Source organism: Cavia porcellus, unplaced genomic scaffold, assembly GCF_034190915.1.
Source record: "Cavia porcellus strain 051 isolate PalLab524CR breed Dunkin Hartley unplaced genomic scaffold, mCavPor4.1 scaffold_26, whole genome shotgun sequence".
NCBI classification, from domain to species: Eukaryota; Metazoa; Chordata; class Mammalia; order Rodentia; family Caviidae; genus Cavia; species Cavia porcellus.
The window spans coordinates 53741444-53766226 of NW_026947509.1; the positions used below are offsets into that span (position 1 = coordinate 53741444).

The window sequence follows — 24783 nt, forward strand, 5'->3', positions numbered from 1 at the left end:
AGTGGGGCACCCCAAGGGCGCTCACCGCCGCGGGGTGTGCGAGTGGGCGTGTGCGCAAGCACGTGCCTGCGCGCAGGAGTGCGGGGGGAGGGGGTGGTCTCCTCGAGGGGGAGGGGAGAAGGCAGGGGGCGGGGAGAAGCAGGCTTTTTAGCACACTGCTGCGGCGGCTGGCGAGGAGAAAGAGGCGAAGGTGGCGGCTCACGCTCTCGCTGGGCCGCGCCACCTGCCCGCTCTCCCGCCGCAGTAGCGCCCGCCACCGCCGACATGCTGCCGAAACTGGGCGGCCCCGCGCTGCCGCTGCTCCTGCCGTCGCTGCTGCTGCTGCCGCTGCTGCTGGGCGCTGGCGGCGGCCGCGGGGCGCGCGCCGAGGTGCTGTTCCGCTGCCCGCCCTGCACGGCCGAGCGCCTGGCCGCTTGCGGGCCCCCGCCGGTCGCGTCGCCCGCAGCCGGGTCCCTGGGGGCCGGCGGCGCCCGCGCGCCCTGCGTGGAGCTGGTCCGGGAACCGGGCTGCGGTTGCTGCTCGGTGTGCGCCCGGCTGGAGGGCGAGGCGTGCGGCGTGTACACCCCACGCTGCGCCCAGGGAATGCGCTGCTACCCCAAGCCCGGCTCCGAGTTGCCCCTTCACGCGCTGGTCCACGGCGAGGGCACTTGCGAAAAGCTCGGGGACGCCGATTACGGCGCCAACCGCGAGCAGGTTGCAGGTAACGCGGGCAGGGACCACGAGTTGGGACTAACTTGGAGGCAGCGGGGCGGCTCTGCCGGCGGTCGCTGTGGAGGGAAAGTGTTTGGCGGGACCACGGGGACTGCCGTAGAGAGGGAAGAAGAGGCTTTGCTCAGATCTGGGGAGACTGTTGGAAGCGAGAACGCGAAAGTCAGGCCCCGGGTGCGGGCTTGGAAGTGAGCCGCGGAAGCCTTGGCTCCCAAAGTGGTCGGGACAAATGGGGCGAGGAAAGGCACCCTTGTTACCGTAACCTCCCCGGGTTGGGCCGTGTCCGCACTTCTATTCTGGAAGGAGAATTTGTTAGGGAGGAGGGTCCGATCTTTGGGCGTAGCTTGAGTCGATGACCTGCGCTCGGAGGGTCCTAGTGGGAACCTGATCGGAGGCCGAGGCCACCAGACGCTGGTGACACCGAGGGCCACGGGTGGGATGGGGGCGCGGAGAGGAACATCGTGGGACCTTTCCTTTTACTGCGCTTGGGAAGGGAGGAGGAGGACCTGGCACTTACTTGTAGGGTGAGTTGGTTCGGAGCACAATTAAAACGAACGCTAGTATTTTACATAGAGAATGGAGAAGGTTCTTTAAGCAGTGTTGGATGGTAAAATAAAAGCGCGCGCGGGGGAAGGGACGGGAGGTAGGGAGGAGAGAGGAGACCCCGGCTGTTGGATCAGTGTAACTTAAGCCAGATCGCCGGCTGCATTCCCGGGTCCCTGGCTGCCTGGCCATCCGGTTAGGCAGCTGGGCCCCAGGTCGGAAGGCAGGAGCAGCCGGGGCCGGGGAAGCGACGACTCGCAGTTGAGTGTGACCCTCCCTCCCCTTCCTAACCCAGGGAACGCTTCCTGTCCCGTAGAATGGGGAACCCGTGTTCTTTGTTAAGGGACCCTCATTCTTTGCAGAAAGGTAACCAGGCTATAAGGAGTTCACTCTCCCCACCCCACCCCCCTTTTTAAATTACAAAAGCCCCCTGCCTCCCTGGTCAGGGGAAAGCTGTAACTATTTCTTTCCTCTTGCAGACAGTGGTGAAATGTGGCCATTGCTTGCAGCTGAAAAGCAAGCGAATCTGACCAAGTTTCTCACTAGAGGAAACAAGAAAAAGTGCAGACATTCTTGCTTGCTTCTCAGCTTTGTAAGCCCCCCTCCCTTCCTCTGGCCTGCTATTGTTTTGTTCTCTGTTCGCCTTGAGAATGGAATTAAGGGTCAGAGTTGAAATCTTGCTTCTATTTCTCAGGCACGGTTTGACCTTGAGTACAGAGAGGTAGGTAGTGAGTGCTTCCTCCTCCGTGGAAACCTTCCGATCCTTTCTTCTGCCTCCCAGCCTGCTTTGCAATTAACCCTTCCCTCCTGCTACTCTTCAGTATTAATGAAGGTAAAAGACTTCGGGGCATCCTCTTCCTGTGAGGTGCCTGTTCCCATTCCTGAGGTCCTCCGCCATCACCTCTACCTCTGGCTTCCCGTGGGCCACGCAGGAGGTTTTGTGCGGTCTCTGAGCTGAACTTGGACAAACTAAACCTCTTCCTCAGCAGGGTGAACTTTTCCAAAGGCCTTGTGTGATCCCTTTGGAGTCTGACTGTTTTAATAAAGCGTGTGGTGTATTTTCTTCCTCACCGTTTTAGTGTTTTTTCCATTTTTCATTGGTCTCCCCGGAAGCCTGAAATCCAGCTCTCCTGCTTCCCAGGATCGCGGAGGCAGGTTCCAGGCTGGGGTAAGCAGCAGATGGGGGAGGGAGGTACTCTCCCAGCCACTTTTCCTTTTCCTGAGTGTATGTGTGGGGGTTTGTCAGGGGAGCCTGAAGACAATGGGGTGACTTACAGGAAGAATGCCACTCTGGATTTTCGGCCTGGGTATGGGACTCCTTTCCACCAACTTGCCCCAGTTGCCTGCTCAGCCTTCTCCCAGAGCCTGCACACCTTCCGCCTTTGTCTCCTGTTCCACTTTGGGAAGAGGGGACATTAAGCAGAGGTAAGGGCTCGAGGGTTAGAAGCCGAGTTGGTGCTCTTGAAAGAGATGACCCACACGGGGAAGGGGATGGGGTCTGTGGGGAGAATCCGGCCTGGGGAAACTCCCTGGCAGAAGTCTGGGCCAGCAGAAGAGCAGAGAAGGGTGGTGATGAGGGGAGAAGGTGGCCTGTGAGGGAGGGTCCTGGGCCAGTGCAGGCACTGGGGCCACCGGCGAGTGCTAGTGTCCAAGTTGGGGTGGGGTGGGGACTGCTGCATAGGGTAGGGCAGAGACCTTAGCCCTGAAAGCTGTGGCCTACTATCCCTCTCCTGTCTCCTCCTGGCCCCAAGAATGAGCCCCCCACCAGGCTGCATTCCTCTTTGAGCAGGTTGCTTTTGAGAATTTTAAGCATACCCTCTTATTTCGAGGCAGCAAACCCCAGCAGTTCCGGCTTTGCTGTTAGCTCTTTTGTCTTTGTTCCCGGGACTCAGGGGCTGTGTTGCCGGCTTCCTGGGGATGGCAGGGATGCAGGGGGTGGGGGTGGGCACATCAGCGGGCTGGCCGGTTGGAAGTGGGTGATGGTGAGGCTGCATCTTGGGGGAGGGGGCGATGGGCTGGGACTTGGGCCACCGGAACTGAGGAGTCAGACTGGGGGATAGGGGTAGGGCAGCCTGGTAAAAAATGCAAAGGGAGCCTGCGATCCGCCTGAAGTCGAGACTTTGCAAGTCTGTGGTGAGGTGGTGGAGTAAGCCGAAGCTTCTGGAAATGTGGGGTGTGGGGTTGAGGGGCAGGCCTGGCCCTTTGAGAGTTCTGGCCTGGCTGGTCCCGCAGTGTCTCCCAGCTTTCTTCCCCACAGGGGTACAATGCCGGGGATTATGCTGAGGGGCGGGCCGCCGGCCCTCTGCACATATAAAGGTGCTATAGAAATGTGCAGTCATTCAAAGTCCCAAAGGCGCGTGAGCAGGGAGGGAGGCTCCATCTCCCACTGCGGGGGGAGGCCGAGGGGGAGAGGCGGGCCTGATTTACAGTGGTTCAGTGCAGCCTCAAAACTAGGGGGAAGAAAGCAATGGGACTTCTGGCCGGGAGCACTGCTTTGCATCTCGTCTTGCATAAATTTGCATACCGAGTTCAAAGTCGTAAAATAGACTGGGGAATGAGTGGGACCCACTGTCACTGATTGTTAACACCACTACCTTCCGCCTCCCCTCCCCCCTTCTGGACAGAACTCCTTGAACCAGCTCAGCTAAGTTCCCTGTCGGAGTCACCCCAGGAAGACTTACGAGGAGGGGGTGGGGGCTGAGGCTGCAGCTCCTGGGTTTTCTCTTGGACACAGAGAGCTCCTTGGTTTAGGGACTAAGTGGGGTGAAGCTCTGTGCCCCTTGGAGACAGGACTGGCTGCAGGGTGACCAGAGGGGTCCAGTGAGGGTGCAGTGGGTGTTCTTTTTTGTGGCTAGGGTAGGCCAGGGGCCTGCTCTGTTTAAAGTCCCCCGCCCCCACAAAGGACTCTTGGAGTAAGTGCAGGAGCCTAAAGGGGAGAAGCCACCTGTTGTGATAATGAGGGTCAGGTGGTTATTCTTGGCCAAATTGGGCTATTGAGTTTCCTGTCAGGCAAAGGGAAGAAGGAGGGTTAGATAGCTTTCCGTGCCTCATTTTAAATGATGGTTTCAGGCAAATCCTTCTTTTCAGTTAAGGGAGTCATGGAATTTAGTGCTACAAATGTGCCCTGCGAACTTCCAGTTGGTTCTCAGCAGGCTGTTCCCTGCAGTTCACCCAGTGGAATGGAGGAAGGGTAAGGACAGGATACGTGGAGAGCCAGGCCAAGCTCTAAGGGGATTGAAGGACTGCAGAAATCAGCAGGCTTGGGGCTGGGGATTTAGCTCAGCGGCATAAGCGCCTGCCTTGCAAGCAGGCAGTCGTGAGTTCGATCCCTGGTACCAATAAAAAAAATGAAAAAGACAAAAAAAAAAAAAAAAGAAAAAAAAAAAAAAAAAAGAAATCAGCAGGCTTTATGCTCCTTTGGTTTTGTTGTTGGTCTTCCCACACTACAACACTACCAAGAAAAATAAAGCTGAGGGCTTTGTTTTAAAGGATCACATTCAGGGACTGTATTTTGCCTCGGTTTTTCTTCTCCTTTCCCAGGGTCGTCTTTCTCCCCTGCCTTCTCCATCTGTTCTTTTGATCCCACTAGACTGCTCTCTTCTTTCTCATGCCTTTCTCTTTTTTTTTTTAATCGGTACCGGAATTGAACTCACAACTGCCTGCTTGCAAGGCAGGAACTTATGCCACTGAGCTAAATCCCCAGCCCCTATTATGCCTTTCTCTTCCTGCACCTTTGTCGCACCTGGCCCAACCAGGACTACACATAATGGGCTCAAAAACTAGTGTGGAAAATACGCTGGCCCCAGGCTGCCTCAGATGCAATCAGAGGGAGACCGCGCAGGTGACTGGAGACTGGGACCTTGAAAGAAACTGATATCCTTGAAGGAGGAGGCTGGTTGACTGGCTGAGCAGGAGCTGGGATTTGCAGGAAGGGACTTCCTTGGGCAGGGGAGCGTAGTCCAGGGGCTGTGTCTGCCACACTGAAGGCATGGAAGAGAGGTGGTCACATTGGAGCTTCACCAGGGGAGCCGGGGATCTGGTTGGCAGATGTCGCAGGCTCCTCTGTTTTCTCCTTGTTATCTCTGGCCTGCATCTTCCTGAGGTGGCAGGCAGCCATCGGGAGATGGGTCATCCCCCCATCTGTCCTTGTTCCATTGAAACAGACTCCTCGCCTGTTGGTCTCCTGTCTTCCTCTCTTCCTGCGAGGTGAAGGAGGCCTTGCTGTCTTTCTCACAGATGTGGATGTGGGCTCAGGCCAGAGGCCCAGTAAGTGAGGGGCTGAGAGCCTGGCCGCCTTCCCTCTGCACCCCTTTGGCTCTGCAGCCGAGCAGGGGTTGGTTGTTGGGCTGTTGGCAGCAAGAAGCCTTTGAGCATATTGGCCAGCAGTTGAGTTCTGGACACTTGCCATGTGCAGGTGAGGGATGGCCGTGATCCATCCCATCTCTGCTGGATTTGGGTTACTGTATTTGGTTTCCCTTGATCTCCTTTGCAAGGCCCAATCCTTGCACTGGGGGACTTCAAAAATGTAAGTGGCTGGCTTGCAGTGGTTAGACAAGACATGAAGAAAGGTCCCAGAGAATCTCTGGAGAGGAATAGCTGGCAGGCAGCTGCTGATGTGGAAGCAGTCTGGACCTAATTGTCACATTGACCTGGTTCCCAAGAAGACCCCTCTCAGAAGAACTCAGTGCTCGATTGCCATCTTTGCTAGAATAGGGGTGATTTTATTTCTTTCATGGTGTATATGTTAGGCCACCTGTGGTCACAGAAAGTGCTTGGCACTTAGGAAGGTTATTAGCCTTGGCAGGTGATACCTCTTCTCTGACAGAGGCCAAACTGGACAAGTCAAGACAGGCCACGCATCCTGCATGTTCAGATCCCAGCTGGCCACTGTAGCAGTCACCAGAGGCAAGAGGTTTATCTTCACTGAGTCTCAGTGTCCCTAGCTGTACACTGATGGTCCTCACTGCATGGGATTGGTACTCTGACTGAGAGTACGAAGGTAGGCAAAAAAAAAAAAAAAAGAAAAATCAGGCCTAAGTAGTTGGTTTTGGTAATGAGTCATCTGATTTCCATCTTTTCACCTGTAAAGTAGGAACATGCTTCCCTCCTGTGACTCACTTTCACAGGACAGTAGGGATACCTTGGGAAAAGGGTAATGGGATTGTACTTTAACCACAGCATACATCCAGCTGACAATAAGTAAATGGTTTGAGGTCAGCAGGCTTGGATTTCTTATGGATGAGTTAGGCAGTGAATATTCTTTGGGGCCCAAGGCCTAGATTATGGAACTGACCCTTGGGATTTAGGTCACATCTGTCTCTCTCTCTGTCTCTGTCTGTTTGTCTGTCTCTCTTTTAAATGTAAGTTTATTGGTACAATTTAGGTATAGAGAATGACCACATTCATTATAGGAAACATCTCATTTTGCGGTGCCTGGGATAGTGACAGAACGAAGGACTGGAATTTGTAGTGGTGACTCCAGAGCTTGGATATCCGGGGTTTTTTGTAAGCTTTGCTGCTTATTGGCAGGTGACACAGGATTGAGTTTGGCCTTCATCTGCCCAGCCAGCCTAGAGGACACGGCCTTCCATCTGTTGAGTTTCTAGAAGGCTGACAATTACCTGAGACATATCTAGGGTAGGAGTACAAGGCCCTTTTTCTATAGATTCCTTCCAGAGGACCCAGGCTGAGGATAAGAAGGTAGAAGGTCAGGTCTTGAGCCAGGTCATCCTAATGTGCCTGATAATTAAATTGCACTGAAGGGTAGCTAGTCAGAGCCAGGGAAGCCCCTTGGAGCCCGTTTCTTACTCCAGGTAAAGGGGGGCTTTCAGATCTGCAGTCTCGGAGCCTGGGATGCCAGAAAGTTGAACATGATCCTGGCAAGGAAATTGGATGTTTCTTCCAGAATGACATTTTCTCACTGCATCCTCTCCAGAGTTGACCTCACTGCTGAAGGGGGAGCTGCTTTGTGTAGTGAGTGAGGGGTGAGCCCTGGGTGGGAAGAGCTTTCCTGGTGCTGGAGGCCTTCTTCATGGCACATGCCTGTGTGTGCAGTGACCAGGGTGACTGTTTTCAGGCACCACTGAGGAGGTAGGACCTTGGGGAAGCAGAGAAGATGTATGCTTGAGACTTTGGGGTCACTTTATAATAGAGTGAAACCCAGGACAGTGGAGACAAAGCATAGTAACCATCATCAGAAATCTAGGGTGAGTGGTGTCTTCCAGAGAGAAGGGGAAAAGGAAAGGAAAGGCCCAGAGGAATAGTTTGGTCCTCAGTTTCTGGAGTACCTCTACTTGTTCAATGAAGAGACTTGTGGGATGCAGGAGATTTTTTTCCTGGGGGAGAGTGGACCATTACTCCCACCCACCTCAGACTCCTAGCATCTCTCTCTCCTGTTCTGGCTGCTCCTGTTCCTTAACAAAGCCAGGGAAGATCTGGGCTGGCTCAGCCTTGGTGTCAGTCAAGACTCAGAGGGAGACCTTGCTAAGAAAGCTGTCTCCCCCAAAAGAAACAGTCAGCTGGAGTCAGGAATTCCCCCCCCCCCCGGGGGGGGTGTACTTGGAGGCCTTGGAGACTTTCTGGCTGCCAGCCCCACATCTCTTCCTGGCTGTTAGGAAGCAGGGCAGAGTGAGGACTGGGGAGAAGGGGGCAGGGGCTGGCAAACCTCCAGCCGCTGGGCAGAGGAATTGGCCTGCAGGCCCTGGTGACTTGGCCCAAAGCAAAGCCTGGGGAGGTTTCTAATTAGTGGAAGGGTGCAGGTATGTCAGCCTGCTCTCAGTCAGGGAAGCCAGTGGGGCCAGGGAGTCTTGGATGAGAGTGGGGTGGACCCCTGAAGGCCTTGTTTGTGGCTGAGGATGCAAGAGGAGCCTGCCCAGTGTGTTCCTCTTGATGCAGAATTGGGAAGATATGCTGGGGGGCTTCTTGTTGGAGGAGTCCCAGTTAGATTGTGAGGCACAGAGAATCATTACCATTAAGCAAAGGGTGATTGATAAAACAATGGGAGGTGCTTTGCTCTAGACATCTTCCACTTTTTCCAAGAGCCCCTAGGTTGGTTATTTGGTTCCTCTGCCCTGCCAGCTCTATTTTAGTCTTAGGATTTTCCCCACTTGTCAGGAAGAGAAATCAAGGTTGTCTTCAGGTTCGTGTGCCCGGGAAGCTCAGGTTTCTGGGCTCTCATTCCAGTGCTCTCTGCTCTATCAGACTTCTACACGCACAAAGGCAATGAATTGCATACTGTTTCTTGGAAGTGCTCCTTGTCCGTGGGAGGCAATAATTAAGGCATAACTTCTCAAAAATGCTCCTTTTTGCAACTCTCCAGGAAGTTTCTTTTCGGTCTATTGTCTTCACTTCTGGATGGAGGTGCCAAGTTGCCTCTGGATGGTGAACTTGCTTTCTAAAGTGCCTGAGGCCACGAAGAAATGAGAATGGCAGGTCCCCTGTGCCCTCCCCCAGGCCCGGTGACTGTCTGATAACGCTGGGTGGTTTCCATAGCAACAGTGGCGGGAGATGTGCCATGCAGGATGAAGGGGGAAGGGTGGGATGGTTTACTGGGTCAGAGGCTTCTGTGGTTGGGTGGAACCAGCTGGCATATGACTGGCCTTGGTCCCTGGGGGGACAGGGATCTTACAGAGTAGCAGAAGTAAAGTGCTGGGGTTATGAGGTCTTGGTTTAGTCATCTGTGCCATTCTGGGTGGTTAAGGGCTATCGAGCTGAGCCACCTGTGTTTGGTTTTGTCCCTGGCCCTGGCTCCATGACTTTGTGTTGTTGTCTCCAACTCTGTGCCTCTTTTATGAAGCCTGAGAGCAGATAAGAAATTATCAACCTTGTGACTGCAAGTTATGCAGTGCAGGCACCTGATAATCAAGTGATGTTATACAAGTTTAGATTCTTTTTTTACCCCTAATCTCAACACAGATCAGGAGAAAGGCCAGTGCTCTTTAGATGTGTTGTGACTGGACATCTTCGTCCTCTTAGGGGGTGTGGCTAACTGGACACTGCCTTTGGCTTTGGGAAGCCTTTAAAGGATCCAAGGGTGGAGTCCATGTTTTTCCAGTGGGTAGTGTGGCCATTGAAATTGTCCCTTTATGGTTCTACCAGTAGCTTGGTGGCCAACCATGCCCATTTATACCCTAGAGACGAAGATTCTCTCGGGAGTCTCTGCTGGCTGTCTTTGGCTTGGTTTGCTGCTTCCTAAACCAAGAGGACATAGCCAAGGAAGGCGACAGTGTCATGCAGGATTAGATCAGACACAATCAGTGAACTTTTGGTTGAAGAAAGAAAAAAGCATGGTGACCTATTTAAAGACACTTATTTATATTCAGGACACTTCTTGTGCTGGTTTGAGAGTGTGGCTGACAATCCTGGACATCTTAGCAGGTTTCAAGTTTCTTTTTGCATCCTTTGGGTCACAGCTTGTCAGGTTGTAGTATCTGGGAACAGCATTTAGGGATGGAGAAGGGGCTGGTGGAAGGGGAGGGTGGTGGGAGAGAAGTTGGGGGTTCAGTCTCTATCACTCTGCAAGATGACCCGGGATTGCATCATCAGAGCCATGCTTAGGGGCAGTGGGTTGAATATGGGTCTTGGGAAAAGCAAGCGTCCTTCCTGTCCTACCTCATGCTTCCTCCACTGCCTTTCTTCACCCCTACATGTTCTTGGTACTAGAGGCCTAGGAGAGAGTCCAGAAAAATGAGACAAAGAATGAATGTGACAAGATGCCCTAAGGCAGGCCGCAGGCCACACATGGCCCAAGCAGCCCCCTACAAGAGAGGATTTGTGGTATTCTGGAGTGAACCCAGGGCTTGGACACCCTAGGCAAGTGGTCTGCTACTGACCTGTGTCCTCAGACAGAGATTTTAAAGTTGTATTTTGAGACCTGCTCTCACTGAGTTGGCCAGTTGGGGCTTAAACTTGGGATCCTCCTGCTGCAGGCTTCTGAGTGTCTGGGACTGGAGATGTGGACCACTGTGTACACTTAACTTCCTTATGTGGTTTTTTTAGTGCTATTTTTCACGACTTGACTGTCGAGTGCTTGAGTGCTGGTGACAATGGAATGCTGTGTAGGGCTAGGCGTGGGGAGCTTCCCTAAGGAAGTTTGTTACTTACATACCTCAGCTGCTCTGTATAATTCACATGTAGCCTGAGACAATTCCTCTTCACTGAGTGGCCCCGGGCAAGCCAGAAGTTTGGACACTCATGCTGTAAGGCAACAGGTAGGATTCTCTTAATTTGGTCAGCTGTGCTTTTTAAACTTTATGTGGGGTACCTGCTTTTAATGCTGGAGGGAGGGGCCAAGAAAAACTAAGTTAAATGTTACCTAAGAAGAAATCAAGCCAGAAGATATATATTGCAAATAAGTGAGTGGCTTATTTGCTTCTTGACCAAAATTTCTTTTCTTCTTTCCTCCTGCGACAGGGTCTCACTGTGCAGTTCAGACTGGTCTTGAACACACTGCTGAGCCCAAGCTGGCCTTGAACTTGTAGCTATTCTCCTGCTTCAGCCTCCTGAGTGCTGGCAGAGACTGTGCCACCACATCTGGCAGGATCTTGATGTTTTAAATAATGAGATCCTTTCCTGGTGGACTAGAAATAAGAGAATAAAATTTGATAAAATAAAGCTTCAGTCTTGCAAGAGGAAAACACAATATCTTCCTTCCAGAAAAGCAAATGGCCACACACATATTTCTTTTCTCTTCTTGTCCATTAGTTTAGTGTAATGTTTTAAAGCTCAATAGAGGCTAAGAATACGGGCTGAAAGTGTAGCTCAGTGACAGAGTGCTTACCTACCATGCATGAGGCCCTGGATTTGATGCCAGCAAAGCAGGAAAGGAAAAAAGAAGCTAAGACCAAGTTGATATCACCAGTAAGCTTCTGTCCTTCAGAGAAGAAAGACCTGCTCCCTGCCCTTCGCTGGCGGCTCAGGCTGAGGTGCTGGAAGGAAGTGGCACTGAATACTAGAGTGTTTTTCAGCACTGTCTTGCTGAATCTACCAAGTGGCCTTAGGACACCTGCAGGCCATTGTCCATCCTCCTTCCTCCAAAGCTTCTTCCTAATCTGTTTAGGAGAAAGTGTGCAGTTTCTCCTCTCTGCAATTTGTCATTTGTGTTCTTTCTCATGAAACTGTTGGATGACTTCTAACCCACATCTCCTTAGCTTAACGCTGTTTCTTCTTGACCTGAGGGAGAGAGACAGCCACCTCCTTGCTACTGGGTGTTACTGGCCCTTGGATGCCCCCGTGATGCTGTACCCAGTGGCACCTGTGTCCCTGCCCTTTGGGCTTTGGCAGCTGAGGTGTCTCTTAGCTTTCCATTCTCTGGCCTGAACCATCCTGTTTCCTTCATCACACCCTCTTCCTCATGTTTGCGTCTTCCCCTGATTTGTTTCCTAGTTCTTCATGGCATAGAGAAATGACAGAGAGCTCGTGAGACGGCCCTGAATGGCGCGCAAGTGACCTTACTTGGGTAAACCAGAGAAAGTGGTGCTGCAGAGTTCCATGTCACTTTGGGAGGCAGATTGTCTTCCAGCCAGTAGAGTTCTGGGACTCTCAAGGTTTTCTGACGTCCCTGCTTCCTTCACCGAAAGTGAGAGGTGGGTGGTGTGAGAAGTGATTATTTACTTATTTATTGTTGAGGACTGAACCCAGGATCTCAAGTGTGCCAGGTAAGCACTCTATCTGCCACTGAGCTGCATCACCAGCCTAGTCATTTAAATTTAAAAATGTACAAAAGTACTAAGAATAACATCTAATACTAGCCTGTCACTCAGAACAGCATGTGGTTAATATTTTGTCTGCTAGCATGCTGTATTTAACATTTATCTTTTTTAGCTAAATGAATTTTTATACATCTGCGTGATGGATGGCCCCTTTTGGTCAAGTTTCCTCTGAAAATAAATTGAAAGTGTACATAAAATGTTTCATTTCCCTTGACAATATGAGGTTTTTGAAATCTCACTGGCAAATATAGGAAAGAGCTCATCTTTTTAAAATGCTGTGTATCGGCCCATGAGATTTCCCTGCTGATATTTATCCATTCACTTGTTGAAAGACTAGCAAGTCAGGTGGCTGGTAGTCGTTTGCAACTACGCTGTAATGCATATTTCTGTGCCTGTGGCCTTGTGCCCACGTAGAGACGAGTAGGCGGTACCTGTGGGGTCAGGTACCTCTGGCCTTCTTGTGTGACTTCTGTCCAGCTTTGCATCAGTGCTCACTCAACTCGCCTGGACCCTCAGCAGTTAGGCCACCCTTGCTGATTCCCGGATGGCCTGAGTAGAGCCCAAGGAGAAATTTCAGGACCCATGGGAAGGAGTGAAAGCTGATCATGCTGTTTGCCATCTTGATATCAGTTTCCCTGGCTCTTCAAGGACAGCTTGGCTTGAAGAGCCTCAAAGGACCTTGGCTGAATTTGAGCATGTTTTTGTTTTCTCAAGCTGTCTGCCTCAGCCCTGACCCTCCCCAGGTCTTTGCGATTCCAGGAATGACCCTGATGTTTATAAAGCAGTCCCTTAGAGTGTGTGCAGGCAGGGAGGCTCTGGAGAGGCTCCTCTGTTTCTGCTCACTTGGGGAGCCCAAGATGAGATGGTGATATGAGGGCATGCTCTACAAATCTGCATGATGCCCAGCCAAGGGCCCCACTATGCACAGCCAACACTGTTTGCAAACTGTGAGCCAGTGGGTAGAAAGAGCTTATACATATGAGCATGTGAGGAGAAGTATGTACGTGAGCCCCACCCATGCTCTTGCTGGAGATCACACAGAGCCTCTGCACACTGGGCAAACAAATCTGCTACCACTGAGCTACATCACCAGCCCCAGGCCATCCATCTTAAAAAAAAATACGCACCATTCTCCCCTTACCAAGTTCTCTATGAAACCCAGGCAGAAGAGAGACTCATAAAGAATTGGAGGTCCTGGAAATGTTGGGGCTTGAAGAGTCTTGTTCAAAATACAAGTTCCTTGGCCTTTGCCTAGGCTTGCTGAATCTCAGGGGCTGAGCCCAGGACTATTTTTAGCAAGCTCTTGAGATGATTGCTGGTGGACAGTTTTGTTTGGAAACCATTGACCTGGTCTAACCCATGAACCCTCAAAGGAGGACACTGAGGCCTAACTGAGCTCAACACCCTGCCTGGCATCCCTCGGAAACCTGGGATGGTAAAGTCAGGGTGCAGGGTGGACCTTAGTCCTTGGCATTCTGGCCAACACTGGTCTCACCATCATGCCAGAATTATTTGACTCAGGCTTTGTAAGAGTTGGTGTGGCAAGGGGAGTCACTCTACCAAGAATTCATGGCTGGGTGGTCGGTGTGTGCCCTCCCCTCATGCATGCCTTGTCAGTTTTGGGAGTGTGGAGGCTTCCCTGCACTTTCCAAAGATGGCGCCGGTGCTTATCTGGCTTTGCACTGAACAGTTATTTGAGATCTTCGACACCCACCGAGGTGGTAGGCCTGCAACAACACTATTCCTGGATGAGGAGCCCGGGAGAGTTGTGGGTCTGAAACATTCACAGAGCCTTTTCCTCCCACAAGAGGGACTCAAAGGATGCCTGGTCTGCTGGCCTATGAGTTCTCCCAGTTCTTTCCAAGGAAGGTCAGAGGGTGGGAAAAATAGGAAGGGAACTTGGCATGAAGCTGCACGTCACCAGGGAATTGATGAGTCTACCAACTGGGAGAAGAGCATTAAGCTGGAATGTGTTCTGGGGGCCAGCACAGCCCACGACAGACTCCGTCTGGCATGTGCCATTCAGAATTCTAGCATGGAGGCCAGTGCTGACTATTGCCTCTGACCTTTTGAAAAAAAAGTGGGAGAAGACACAAACAGTGTCACTCACCCAGAGAGACTAAGGCCTTCAGGTTAAAATTTAGCTACACAAAATAACAAGCAGGACTCCTTTTTAAACTCCCTATCTGTTTGCAACATGACCTACATGGTTAGTTCCAGCCTGTGGATGGCTGTATTATGGGACACTGTAGCCTTATAGACAACTTTGGAGACTACAATCAGCTGTGCAAAGGGACTAGCTTCCAATTCTCAATTTTTTTCCCAACAAAAAGCCATTTCCTGTGTGTGTTGGCACGGTTATCCTCACAGGCATGGCATTTTGAGCCAATGCCCTTCCCTCCCCCACCTTCCCCTAAAATTTTTGAAAATAATTTAGGTAAGTCCAATTTTGTCCAAGGACTTCCAACAAAGGGCAGCAAGCTTTAGTATTTAGCAACTGGGTTAGAGGTGTGGCTCAGTGCTAAGCACACATGTGCTTAGCATGTGTGAGGACCTGGGTTTGATCCTAAGAACTGGGATGCAGGGGAGAGAAAGCAAAAACAGAACAAAGTGAACTACCACAAAACTGTTCAAAGCTGACACCTAATGCAAGGCTCCCTTTCAAACCACAAACAAGAAAAACCAGACTGAGGGTGTTAGCTCAGTGCTAGCAGGCGTGAGGCTCTGGGTTCAGTTCCCAGCACGGAAAGAAAAAAGTTTAAGCAATCAACATGAAACTTCAGAAGACATCTAGCCTGACAGTATTACAGAACTGACTTACGGTTCATTTTTTGATGGTCTCACTGCGTTTCTACCTCCATACATTTAGCAGCTTAAGAAACAGAGTACTTGCTCATTTCTTCTAACGCTGCATTTTGCTCACAGTGAGAGTCTGAATTAAGATAAAATTGTCACTTGTTTAAATAGTAGCTATCATTTAAACAAGGTTGGTCTATTGAGAAATTTTAAAAGTCCAGAGAGTAAAAGATTTGGCCAAAATGACGGATGAGTGAAAAACAGCAAAGTTGGAATTCAGGGCACTTGGTTGCTAGTGTTCTTTGCCCATTTGAGGCTGTTAATGGATCATTCATTGCCGTGGCATTCATGGAGAAGTTGTCTGGGGAAGGAGAGGATGATGGTTAGTATTTATTCATTTGCCCAAGATATTCCAAGGTTAAGCACATTTTTGGGAGAAATTGATAAAGAGGGTGACATTGAGCTCTGGGTCTCGCCAGGGTTCAACCAGCCAAGGCAGGCAGCATCCGTTCCTCTGGCCCTGCAATCACAAAGCAGTTCTCACCGGGACCTGGAATGACATTATCTATTGAAGAAGATAAATCCACTGGAGGTAGTAAAAGTTCCAGGGCAGGATTAGATCATCTCCGACGTGCCCCAGCTCTTAGATTTCAAGATAATCATGAGTTACAGAAGGGTTGGAAAATGGTTAGTTTCTTCAGAATATAGAAGAAAAGGCTGAGAGATACATTGAACTATTAGGGAGATGCATGATCTTTGGGAAAAAGGTATTTTCTTAGCAGGACTGGATCAAGACCAAGCAAAGAGACCAGGAGATTACTTTTAGATTCTCAGGGTCTGTTTTCTTTAGATTTGTTTTCAGGTCTCCCAGATTGGGAATCACAGACTTCTCAGTGGAGCGCATGATTAGGAGGTGGCACTCAGAGAAACAAGGCACTGAAAGTGAGAACCTTGATGCCAACCAGGCAGGGTTACGTTGGGAGGATGGGGATGTATTCAAACTAAGCTTGGGGGTCAGAATATTGACGCACAGGCGTAGACAAAAGCTGTTTCTCCATGGTGTCAGCCAGCTGGCCTCCTGGCTAGCTTAGGAAGAGAGGTACCTTTGATAATGGCAGCAGTGGCGCCAGATGCAGTCCTTCTGGGACTCGGGTTTGTCATCTTTCCAGTGGGACATTGAATCTATTCTTCTTATTCATGGAGCCTTTCTCAGGGCCAGATGTCGGAGGTAGATCTGAGTAGCAACAGGAACAGGGACGGCTGTCCGCAGCCCTCCACCCGGTGGCACCGGGGTCAGCAGTTCTGTGTTCTCTGCTGCTTCTCTTGGCAGCTTCTGTGTGCAATCTTGGAATGCCCAGCTCCACTATGGACTGGTTTCCTCAGCAGCTACACAGGGGAGAAGAGAAGTCCATAAAGAGAAGTCTTCAAGTCTCTTCAGGGGTCTCAGAGGTCCCTATCAGTCACTTCTAACCCTGAAGCTATTTGGTATTAGTACAGTGATGCCATCTGGGTTGCTAAGAACTAACCCTGTCCCTCTGCCATGTTTTCCCCTTCATTTCTTGTACTGGGGATTGAACCCAGAGCCTCCACACTGGCTTACATCCCCAACACTTTAAAAACAATTTTTTTTTTTTTCACATCTTGAAGCAGGCTCTTGCTCAGTCACTAAACAAGTCACTTGCCTAGGTTGGCTTCAAGCTTGTGATTTCTCTGCCTCAGCTTCCCAACTGCAGGGATTATAGGCATGAGACACCATGCCTGGCCAAGAGCTGTTTCTTATAGTGACGTCCGTATTGTAGCCTGCAGAGCTGCATACATAAGTGGTCGCTTAATAAATATTATTCTGGAGCTCTCTTAGGCAGAAAAAAGTACAGCTTGGTATTTTTGCTCTGAGGGAAAATTCCATCTCTAGCTGGAGTTCCACATCTGGAATGTTGTTTTGAAGACTGTTCCTGTTGCCTCTCTGAGAATGTATGGGAGGAACTTGGTAACATGTGATGGTGTCCTTATCTGACTGTGCGTGTAGGGATGCAGGGGGCTCGAAGCAGCTGAGAATAACCCCAGGTGTCCTGTAGTCTCAGGCATTCTCTGCCAATGCAGGCAGCATCTCGGGATCTTCCCAGAAGCCCACTGGACCTGGATACCATTTTTTTTTTTTTTCTTTTTCGTTTTTATTGGTACCAGGGATCGAACTCATGACTGCCTGCTTGCAAGACAGGCACTTATGCCGCTGAGCTAAATCTCCAGCCCCCCTGGATACCATTTGTCTTCTTGGTACAGTGAGCAATTGAGGCAAAGAGAACTTAACTTACCGAGGGTTGCAAAGCGAAATAGAAAAGCTAGAATTCAGACTTAGACCATTAGTCTTGGGACCAGCATCCTTGAACCTTTATAGCTGAGAACAGTAACGTGGCATGGATGCTTTATTCACTCAGCCTACAATTCTTTATCATCTCAACCCAGCCGCAATTTCTCTTCCCTAGCCTTTGGCTTCTAGATGTGCACAGAGGTGGCCACTGGACTTGGGTCCCGAAGCTTGTTCCAGAGATGGAAATGGATGCTGTGCAGCCTCAGAAAGAGCTTGCGTCAGCACACCAGGCCCACTGATTTCCCCGTGGTATTGGCATGTTTGTTGGTGGTGGTGAGATCAAAAAAGGAGTGGACCAAAACCTACCTTTGAATCCAGGTGGCCTCTGTGAGGGTGGATAAAAAGAAACTGGGGACATCTCAGGACAGAAAGTCAACCCTGTCCTTCTAAGAGAAAACTGCCTGTTTCTTCCTTGTCTCCTGGGACGGGGAGCCAGGGTCCCATTATGCTCTTCATGGGCCTCAGATATTTTTGTGTTTGGGACACCTTTTACATAAAAGCATTTTAAAATCATATTACACAGTTAAAAAATCACATGGTCTTATGAATGCAAGTCTTATCAGTATTATATATTAATACTTCTTAACTTTAAATTTTTTTTTAATTTTAAAATACATGAAAACATGTTCTGGACCCCTAAGCCCTGTACCTGCAGCCTCAGGCTGAGCGTGAGCACACACTTACTGTTCCCTGTGCCCCTCTCTTGCCTCAGCTGTTTCCAGAGTGGGTAGAGAGTCTTCTGAGCCTTTAATGTTGGGGTGCCCTTGAAAACTCAGTCAGGGGATGCTTCTTTGGCTGCTGTCTGGCACAAGAACCTGGAAGGGCTTAGGCAAGTGGAGATGGCAGGCTGAGTGCTCTGCCATGCCCAGGGAGGACCCCTGCCCTCTGCCCCAAGGAGCCTTGGACCATGGTAGAGGCAGGCGGAGGATACTGGAGCATCTTAGCCATTGCAGGAGAATGTAGTACATTTAGATCAGCTTTTTGTGGAGTCTTGAGCCACTTAGGCTATGGACCTGAAAGTGCCAGGCCTTTGAATAATCACTGACTCCAGAGCAGAGGTTCTCAGGCTAGGCTTAATTTTTGCCTCTTAGGTGCATTTGGCAGTGAGGACAGTTTTGGTTGTCACCTTGGGAGGGTCCTACTGGTGTTATGTGGTAGAGGCCAAGGACACGTTTTGACATCCTAAAATGCACGGGACAGCACCCAAAGACAAAGCATTACCTGGCCCAGCTGTTGGTTGTGCTGTGCTCTAGAAACCTTCATCCCAGAGGATGATTCAGGCACTAGGTTGGGTGCATGAAACCTTTCAGAACCTCCAAGGTGGTACTAACCATGGTTTGCTACTTATCAGTGAGCATGAAATTATAGCCATTCTAGAGCCTGGCTGTCTTAACCCAAGCCTCAGAGTGGGCAGACAGGTTCTTCTCAAAAAAGGCTGGAGCCAGCTTCTGAGAGTCACAGGCTTCCTGCTTACAGTGCAGAAGGTTCTAGAAGTGGTGGTGTGCTGCACTGGCAGATTCCACAGAGCCCTCATCTTTACTGTGTGAGTGGAGCACAGTCCCCAGCCTGGAAGCGGTGTGGAGGTCTCCAGAAATTCCTCCCACCTCTGCTGGTGGGAAGCCAGCTGCACAGGGCCTTGAGAGAAGGGGAAGGATGATGCCAAGGGAGATCCCAAGGGTAAGGTGCTTAGGCAAGGACAATTCCAAGTTCCTGTTTTATCCTTTTTACTGTGGTCCTGGTTGGCTGGAAAGGTTCAGTGTGGCTGGGGGCTTCACTAGCACCCATTTTCCTCTCCCATGGGGGACAGGCAGGGGATGTGTCACCCAAGCCTAGGTGTAGAGAAGCAGATGTGGAATTGCAGCAGGAACTGGGCAGTGTGAATGTGGGTGAGTTCCTTCACCCCAGACCAACGTACAGGGTGCTTCGCCTCAAACCCATGCATGTAGACATACTTCAAGAGCCATTCTGTTTTGTGACTAGGACTGTTACCTTTTTGAAGGTGCGTTAAAGTAGAAGAGAGGATGTTTGATTTGGTGAAAAACCACCCCTTGCACCTATCTAGGTCTTGTTGGAGTCTGCTGTGGTTTTGTGGTTGTGCGCAGTGAAGTGTGGGACTCGGTTTGCTCTGCACTGTGCATGTCTCCACAGCTGGTGCCGGGCTGTTTGACTCCTCACTCCTGTAGACAATGCTTGGACCTGTCTCCCTGGCTGCAGCAGGACTGGGCGATCCATTCATCTCACTGTCCCCTGGCTGGACTTGTCTCAGTCAGAAAGGGACTGTGGGATCTGGGGGCTCTCAAGGTTCTCTCTCCTTGGCTGGGCACACAGTAGTTTAAGAAGGTCTAAGGACACTTAATGGATGCTTCTCAGACAGACCTCTTGATGAGGCTTCATGACCTGGGATCAGCAGTATCCAGGACGCTCAGTGCGCTGGAGACGGGGCGCCATGCATGGATACTGTGGATTTGTATCTACAGTGTCTAGCAGTCCAGGAGCAGAGCACCACGGGAACTTCTTTGGCAAGTGGAGAGTGAATGAGTGGAGCGCTGCAGACCAGTTGTGGCTGGCAGTGTGACCCTTTATCTTCCCTCAACAGGCATGCCGTGGCTTAGTGGTCTTCATGACACTAAAACCACACCGAACCTAATCTATACCTTTTAGACCATAAATGATGAAGAAATTGACTTTGGCCTGAAGGGTGGTTGAATCTGGGGGGTACTGAAGGGCACCAGAGAGGACCTAATCTCATCTCGTGTTGAGGGCCTTGCAGGGGCAGCCAGCCTACTGTGCTCCTCTGTTCTGCCCAGCCATGGAGGATGGACGCAGAATAGAGGTGTCTCTGTTATTTTCCTGGATTACACAGCCCAGGTTCAGATCATAGACCTGTTAGTTCACCCCTGTAAGCCTCCTTTCTGTCTGGAAAAATTGGGGGAGGGTGCCAGCAGTCCTTACTTAGAGAGTTCCTGTGAAATCGAAGTGGATAATCTGTAAACTGCTGAGTGCTGGCCCTGGCGTGGTGTTGGTACCCATTAGATCTTTCTCATCTCATGGTAGCCACTGGTTGGCTCCACTCTTTGCAGCATCGGGAGTCCAAGGCAGCCTGTCTCCCAGGAAGCAGGCCCTGGAGCTCTTCCTTTCTCTCTGCAGACAATGGTGATGACCACTCTGAGGGAAGCCTGGGTGAGAATCATGTGGACGGGACCCTGAACATGCTGGGAGGTGGCAGCACTGCTGGCAGGAAGCCCACCAAGTCAGGCATGAAGGAACTGGCTGTCTTCCGGGAGAAAGTCACCGAGCAGCACCGGCAGATGGGCAAAGGTGGAAAACACCACCTCGGCCTGGAGGAGCCCAAGAAGCTGCGGCCACCACCCGCCAGGGTCAGTGGGGTCAGATCTGGTTGTAGGTGGGCATGGAAGGGTATCTCACAATTGGGGTGGGCACTCACTATGGTCCGTGTGGCCTTGGAAAGTTCCTTTCCCCGAATGTGCTGTTTTCTGAAGCTGCATCTAGGGCCAGTGTTCTGTGGGCCCATGATCCTTACCCCTAGTGTCCCCTCCTGCAGACCCCCTGCCAGCAAGAACTGGACCAGGTCCTGGAGCGGATCTCCACTATGCGCCTCCCAGATGACCGGGGTCCTCTGGAGCACCTGTACTCCTTGCACATCCCCAACTGTGACAAGCATGGCCTGTACAACCTCAAACAGGTGAGTGTGGGCACCAGCCTGGGCCAGTGCAGCTGCTTCCTGAGTCCTGGGTTCTGGCATGCCTGGCTTCTGCTCTACCTGCCTGTGGTCCCCTGAGGCCTGAGACCTGACGGGAGACCAGGTTTCTGTAACCATGGGGATGGTGGTGTCAGCTGCCAGGCCAGTGAGGGTGGGCTTTCCCTCCTTGGCCTCAGGCAGGTCAGGGCTGAGTTCACTCTTGGCCACCTGGTATTGGTGCTTGGTATTCAGTTTGGGTGGGAGGGAGCCTCCCAGAGAGAAGCCCTTACACCAGTGGTGACGAACCTTTCCAAGCTTTCCATGATTCAAACAGCCAACTGCGGCACACGTGCCATGCGTTCCTCACCAAGGCACCGCAGCATTTACCGAGGACTGGAATCATTTAAATCCGACTCCTGAGCCCACACCCACAGACTGCCGCAATTCAGTGTGGCCAGGTGGTGACCAGGAATTTGCATTTCTCATGAGTTCCATGAGCCACATTGTGAGAATCAGCAGTCGAAACCATTGGCCAAGTAGCCACTCTGGATTTCAGATGCCTCAGGGAAGTGAGAATTGGGGATGGAGAAATACCATGGAGAACATTTGTAAAAATGGTACCAGAACACGATCCTAACTAAGTGTTCTGGAAAAGTTTAACCTAGGAACCCTTTGTCCTGAGGTCCTCTTTTCTGTTCATATGCATTTTAATAATCAGTGTGCATAAGCACTATTTTCCCATTTAAGATTGTAACTGATGATGAGGCATTGATTTCCTTCCTCTACCTTGTCCTTTAAAGAGGGTGAAGCTTATGCCCATTTCTTATGGGAGGGAGAGGCAGTGGAGTGTGGTTTTCTGGTATCATTCCATTTGTAAGCAGGGCACTCAGCCTTGGCTGCACACTGGGATTGTCTGGGAGCTTTAAAAATATGGATCCAGTAAGCTCCTGCCTGGCAAGCACAAGGTTGTGAGTTTGATTTTCAGTACAAAAAGGAAAAAAGAAAAAAATATTGATCCAGGGTTTATCCCCTGAGGTTTGGATTTTGCAGGTCTGGAGTTGTTTCTTGGTATCAGGATTTTAAAATGCTCCCTAGGAAGCTGGATGTCATGTGGCCTGTAAACCCAGAGCACTGGGAAACTGAGGCAAGAGGATTGTCAGCTTAAGCCCAGTGACTTCATTTGGAGCTTGGAAGAAATGGCAATCTCTTCTAAAGCAAAAATAGGCTGCCTGTCGTAACTTAGGGGTAACTAAAGCGATCTGCAGTAATAATGAGCTGTGGGGAGGGCAGGGAGTCCTAGGCTCGGAATGCCTGGGTTTCTTACTAGCTGTGTGACCTTGGAGAAGTTATTTAACCAGGCTTCAGTTTCATTATCCCTAAAGTTGGGGGATGGATAATAATGGTAACCTAATTCACAAGGTGAGAATTATGTGACTGTGTGTGCTGTGTGTGTGTGTGTGTGTGTGTGTGTGTGTGTGTGTGTTGGATATAAACTGAATAATTGATGTGTATATTGCTTACACAGTGCCTGGCACATACTTTATTCTGACATTTGGTTTTCTCCTCACACTGTGACTTAAACTCCAGTATGCCCCGTCCCTTAGCTGATGGGATCTCCTCGAGGGTAGGAGCACGGTTTTTTGTCTTTGGGTATCTCTGACAGCCATGAGCACCTTTTTTGGAGCTTGTTAGCTATAAAACTCAGGTCTGCCTCAGACTCCTGAATGAGAATCTGCACTTTTAATCAGAGGTCGAGAGGGGCCTCCCTACAGTGCTGGCTCTGGTGCGGAGGAGGAGGACGACTGGTGGCTGTGGGGCACCCTTCAATTCAGATTCTCCTCTTCTCTCTCCTCAGTGTAAGATGTCACTGAATGGGCAGCGTGGGGAGTGCTGGTGTGTGAACCCCAACACCGGGAAGCTGATCCAGGGAGCCCCCACTGTCCGGGGAGACCCGGAATGCCATCTCTTCTACAATGAGCAGCAGGAGGCTGGCGGGGTGCAGGTTTAGCAGGTGCAGTAAACCACAGCCGGCCGGTGCCTGGCCCCACCCCTCCAAACGCCAGCAGAAACCCCGAGTGCTTGTGGCTGGTGTGGAGGATTTCCTAGGAATTTCAACACATGTATTTATATTTGGAGAGAGACCAGCACCGAGCTCGGCACCACCCCTGCCGTCTCCCTCCCTGCCTGGAGATGCCCACATCCCCTGCTTCTTGCTTCCCTGGGGAAGAACGGAGTTGCACTGGGGAGCTGGGTAAAGGTTGGGGGGGGGATAAAAGAAATTTTTATTTTTGAACCCCATGTCTCTTTTGCTTAAGATTAAAGGAAGGAAAAATAAAATGTGTGGTCTTACTCGAGTCTTTGGGGTCCCGGGAAAGGTACTTGCTAAGCTGTCCTCTGCCTATTTGCCCTGGCAAAATTTCCTGCCATAATGGGAACCAGAAGGATGGACAGGAGAACGAGCTGCCTGCTGCGGCCAGGCGAGGGTTCCAGTCCCCATCACGGCCTGGCTGGTCCTTTATAGGAGGAGGGGTGGAGACAGGGTCTGTGGTCCTTGTGTCACGCAGTGGGAGACCACCATCAGAAGGGAGTCCACCATCCGAAGCGTCAGGTGAAAGTGCCCTCTGCCCCCGCGGGAGGTTTCACTTCAGCCTGGAAAGCCAGGGCCCGGTCTGTCGCTGAAGTCTCATTCACAAGTGTGTCACCCTGAGAATTCTGCGGCTGTTCCTCAAGGGCTCCATCTGACTAGCAAATGTCAGGTGGATACAAAGAACTATGTATGCGCGAGGGAAACAGACTGAAACCGTGGAGACTGAGTTACTGTATCAGAGGGCGGTTTCTTTTTTTGTTGTTGTTTTTTTCTTTTTTTGCGGTACCGGGGATCGAACTCATGACTGCCTGCTTGCAAGGCAGGCGCTTATGCCACTGAGCTAAATCTCCAGCCCCTCAGAAGGCGGTTTCTTAAATGAAGTTGTAAATCAGCTTTGTCACTTTCTGTTACCCTCCTTGGTGTCTTCAGTCTGAACCCCTCCCTCCAGCCACAGTGGCCTCACCCTGTACCCCTTTCTATCCAGCAGGTGTGCAGAGGCTGGGGAACACTTGGGGTCCTTGGTAGGTAGGAGATGAGCTTACCTGGAGTGCAAAAACCTGCAGCCGCAGGAACAGAGGGAGGCTGAATTTAGGCTGCACCAGGCCATGAGGTATACTATATAATAATTCAGTTAATCACGAATTTGTTAAAAAAGCATTTTTATTAGTTCCATCTAACAGGGAAGAAAACGTCCCTAGAGGTGCCTGAATTGCCCTGGCCAGGACTGGGGACAGAAGCGGATCTGGGAGCTTAGAAACAGCCTGGAGCAGGGATGGCGGGGTGAAGCACCGGGGCCTGGAGGAACAGCCCCATGTGGAGTGGATCATCCTGGTTTCCTCAGCGACTGTACAGGGGCTGATGGGCTGGGCCCAGGATGCCCAGCTGTGGCTAAAGCTCCAGAGCTCCCTCTGCGCTCTGGTTAACTGGTGCAGGGCAGCCCAGGCAGGGGTGGACGCTCCCTTTCCTAAGGCATTGTGACGCAGAGCCAGGGATGGGACCTTCGGGTCAGGACCTGCTGCCTCTCACCGTCATTGCCAGCTGTGTCATCCCTGTCCCCAGCCAGTTTTTCCTCTGGCTATGGGAATGCTTCCGGCCTAAAGGACAGGGTGGGGACCTGTGAGACTGCAGAGTACTTGGGCGCTGTACCTGGTGGTCTGGAGTCTCATGGGGCCAAGGCTGCCACCTGGCACAGGTCTTTTCCAGAACATTTCACACTGGGCTCCTGAGATGCCATGGACTCTGCTATGCCTGTGGGAAGAAGAGGCATCTGGGGTGTGGTGGCGCCTTCGTGGTGGATCTGACTTCAGGACCGCACCACCTGATGGGTCGTGGGATCTAGAGCTGTAATTGAGCCTGCATAGGCACAAAGCTG

At 51.0% G+C, this 24783-nt stretch overlaps 1 protein-coding gene and 1 long non-coding RNA gene across 2 annotated transcripts; both read left to right on the forward strand.

The window, feature by feature from the left end:
• Nucleotides 1-170: 170 nt before the first annotated feature.
• Igfbp2 (insulin like growth factor binding protein 2) lies at nt 171-23161 on the forward strand. The gene is made up of 4 exons (XM_063237469.1): nt 171-700; nt 20272-20501; nt 20687-20827; nt 22680-23161. The coding sequence occupies exons 1-4, from the start codon at nt 265-267 to the stop codon at nt 22830-22832; spliced, it is 960 nt and encodes a 319-aa protein (XP_063093539.1). The 5' UTR covers nt 171-264; the 3' UTR covers nt 22833-23161.
• On the forward strand, nt 707-4648 carry LOC134473341 (uncharacterized). Its single transcript, XR_010043583.1, has 2 exons — nt 707-2419; nt 2529-4648. It is a non-coding gene; the product is annotated as an uncharacterized LOC134473341 (long non-coding RNA).
• Nucleotides 23162-24783: the final 1622 nt, after the last annotated feature.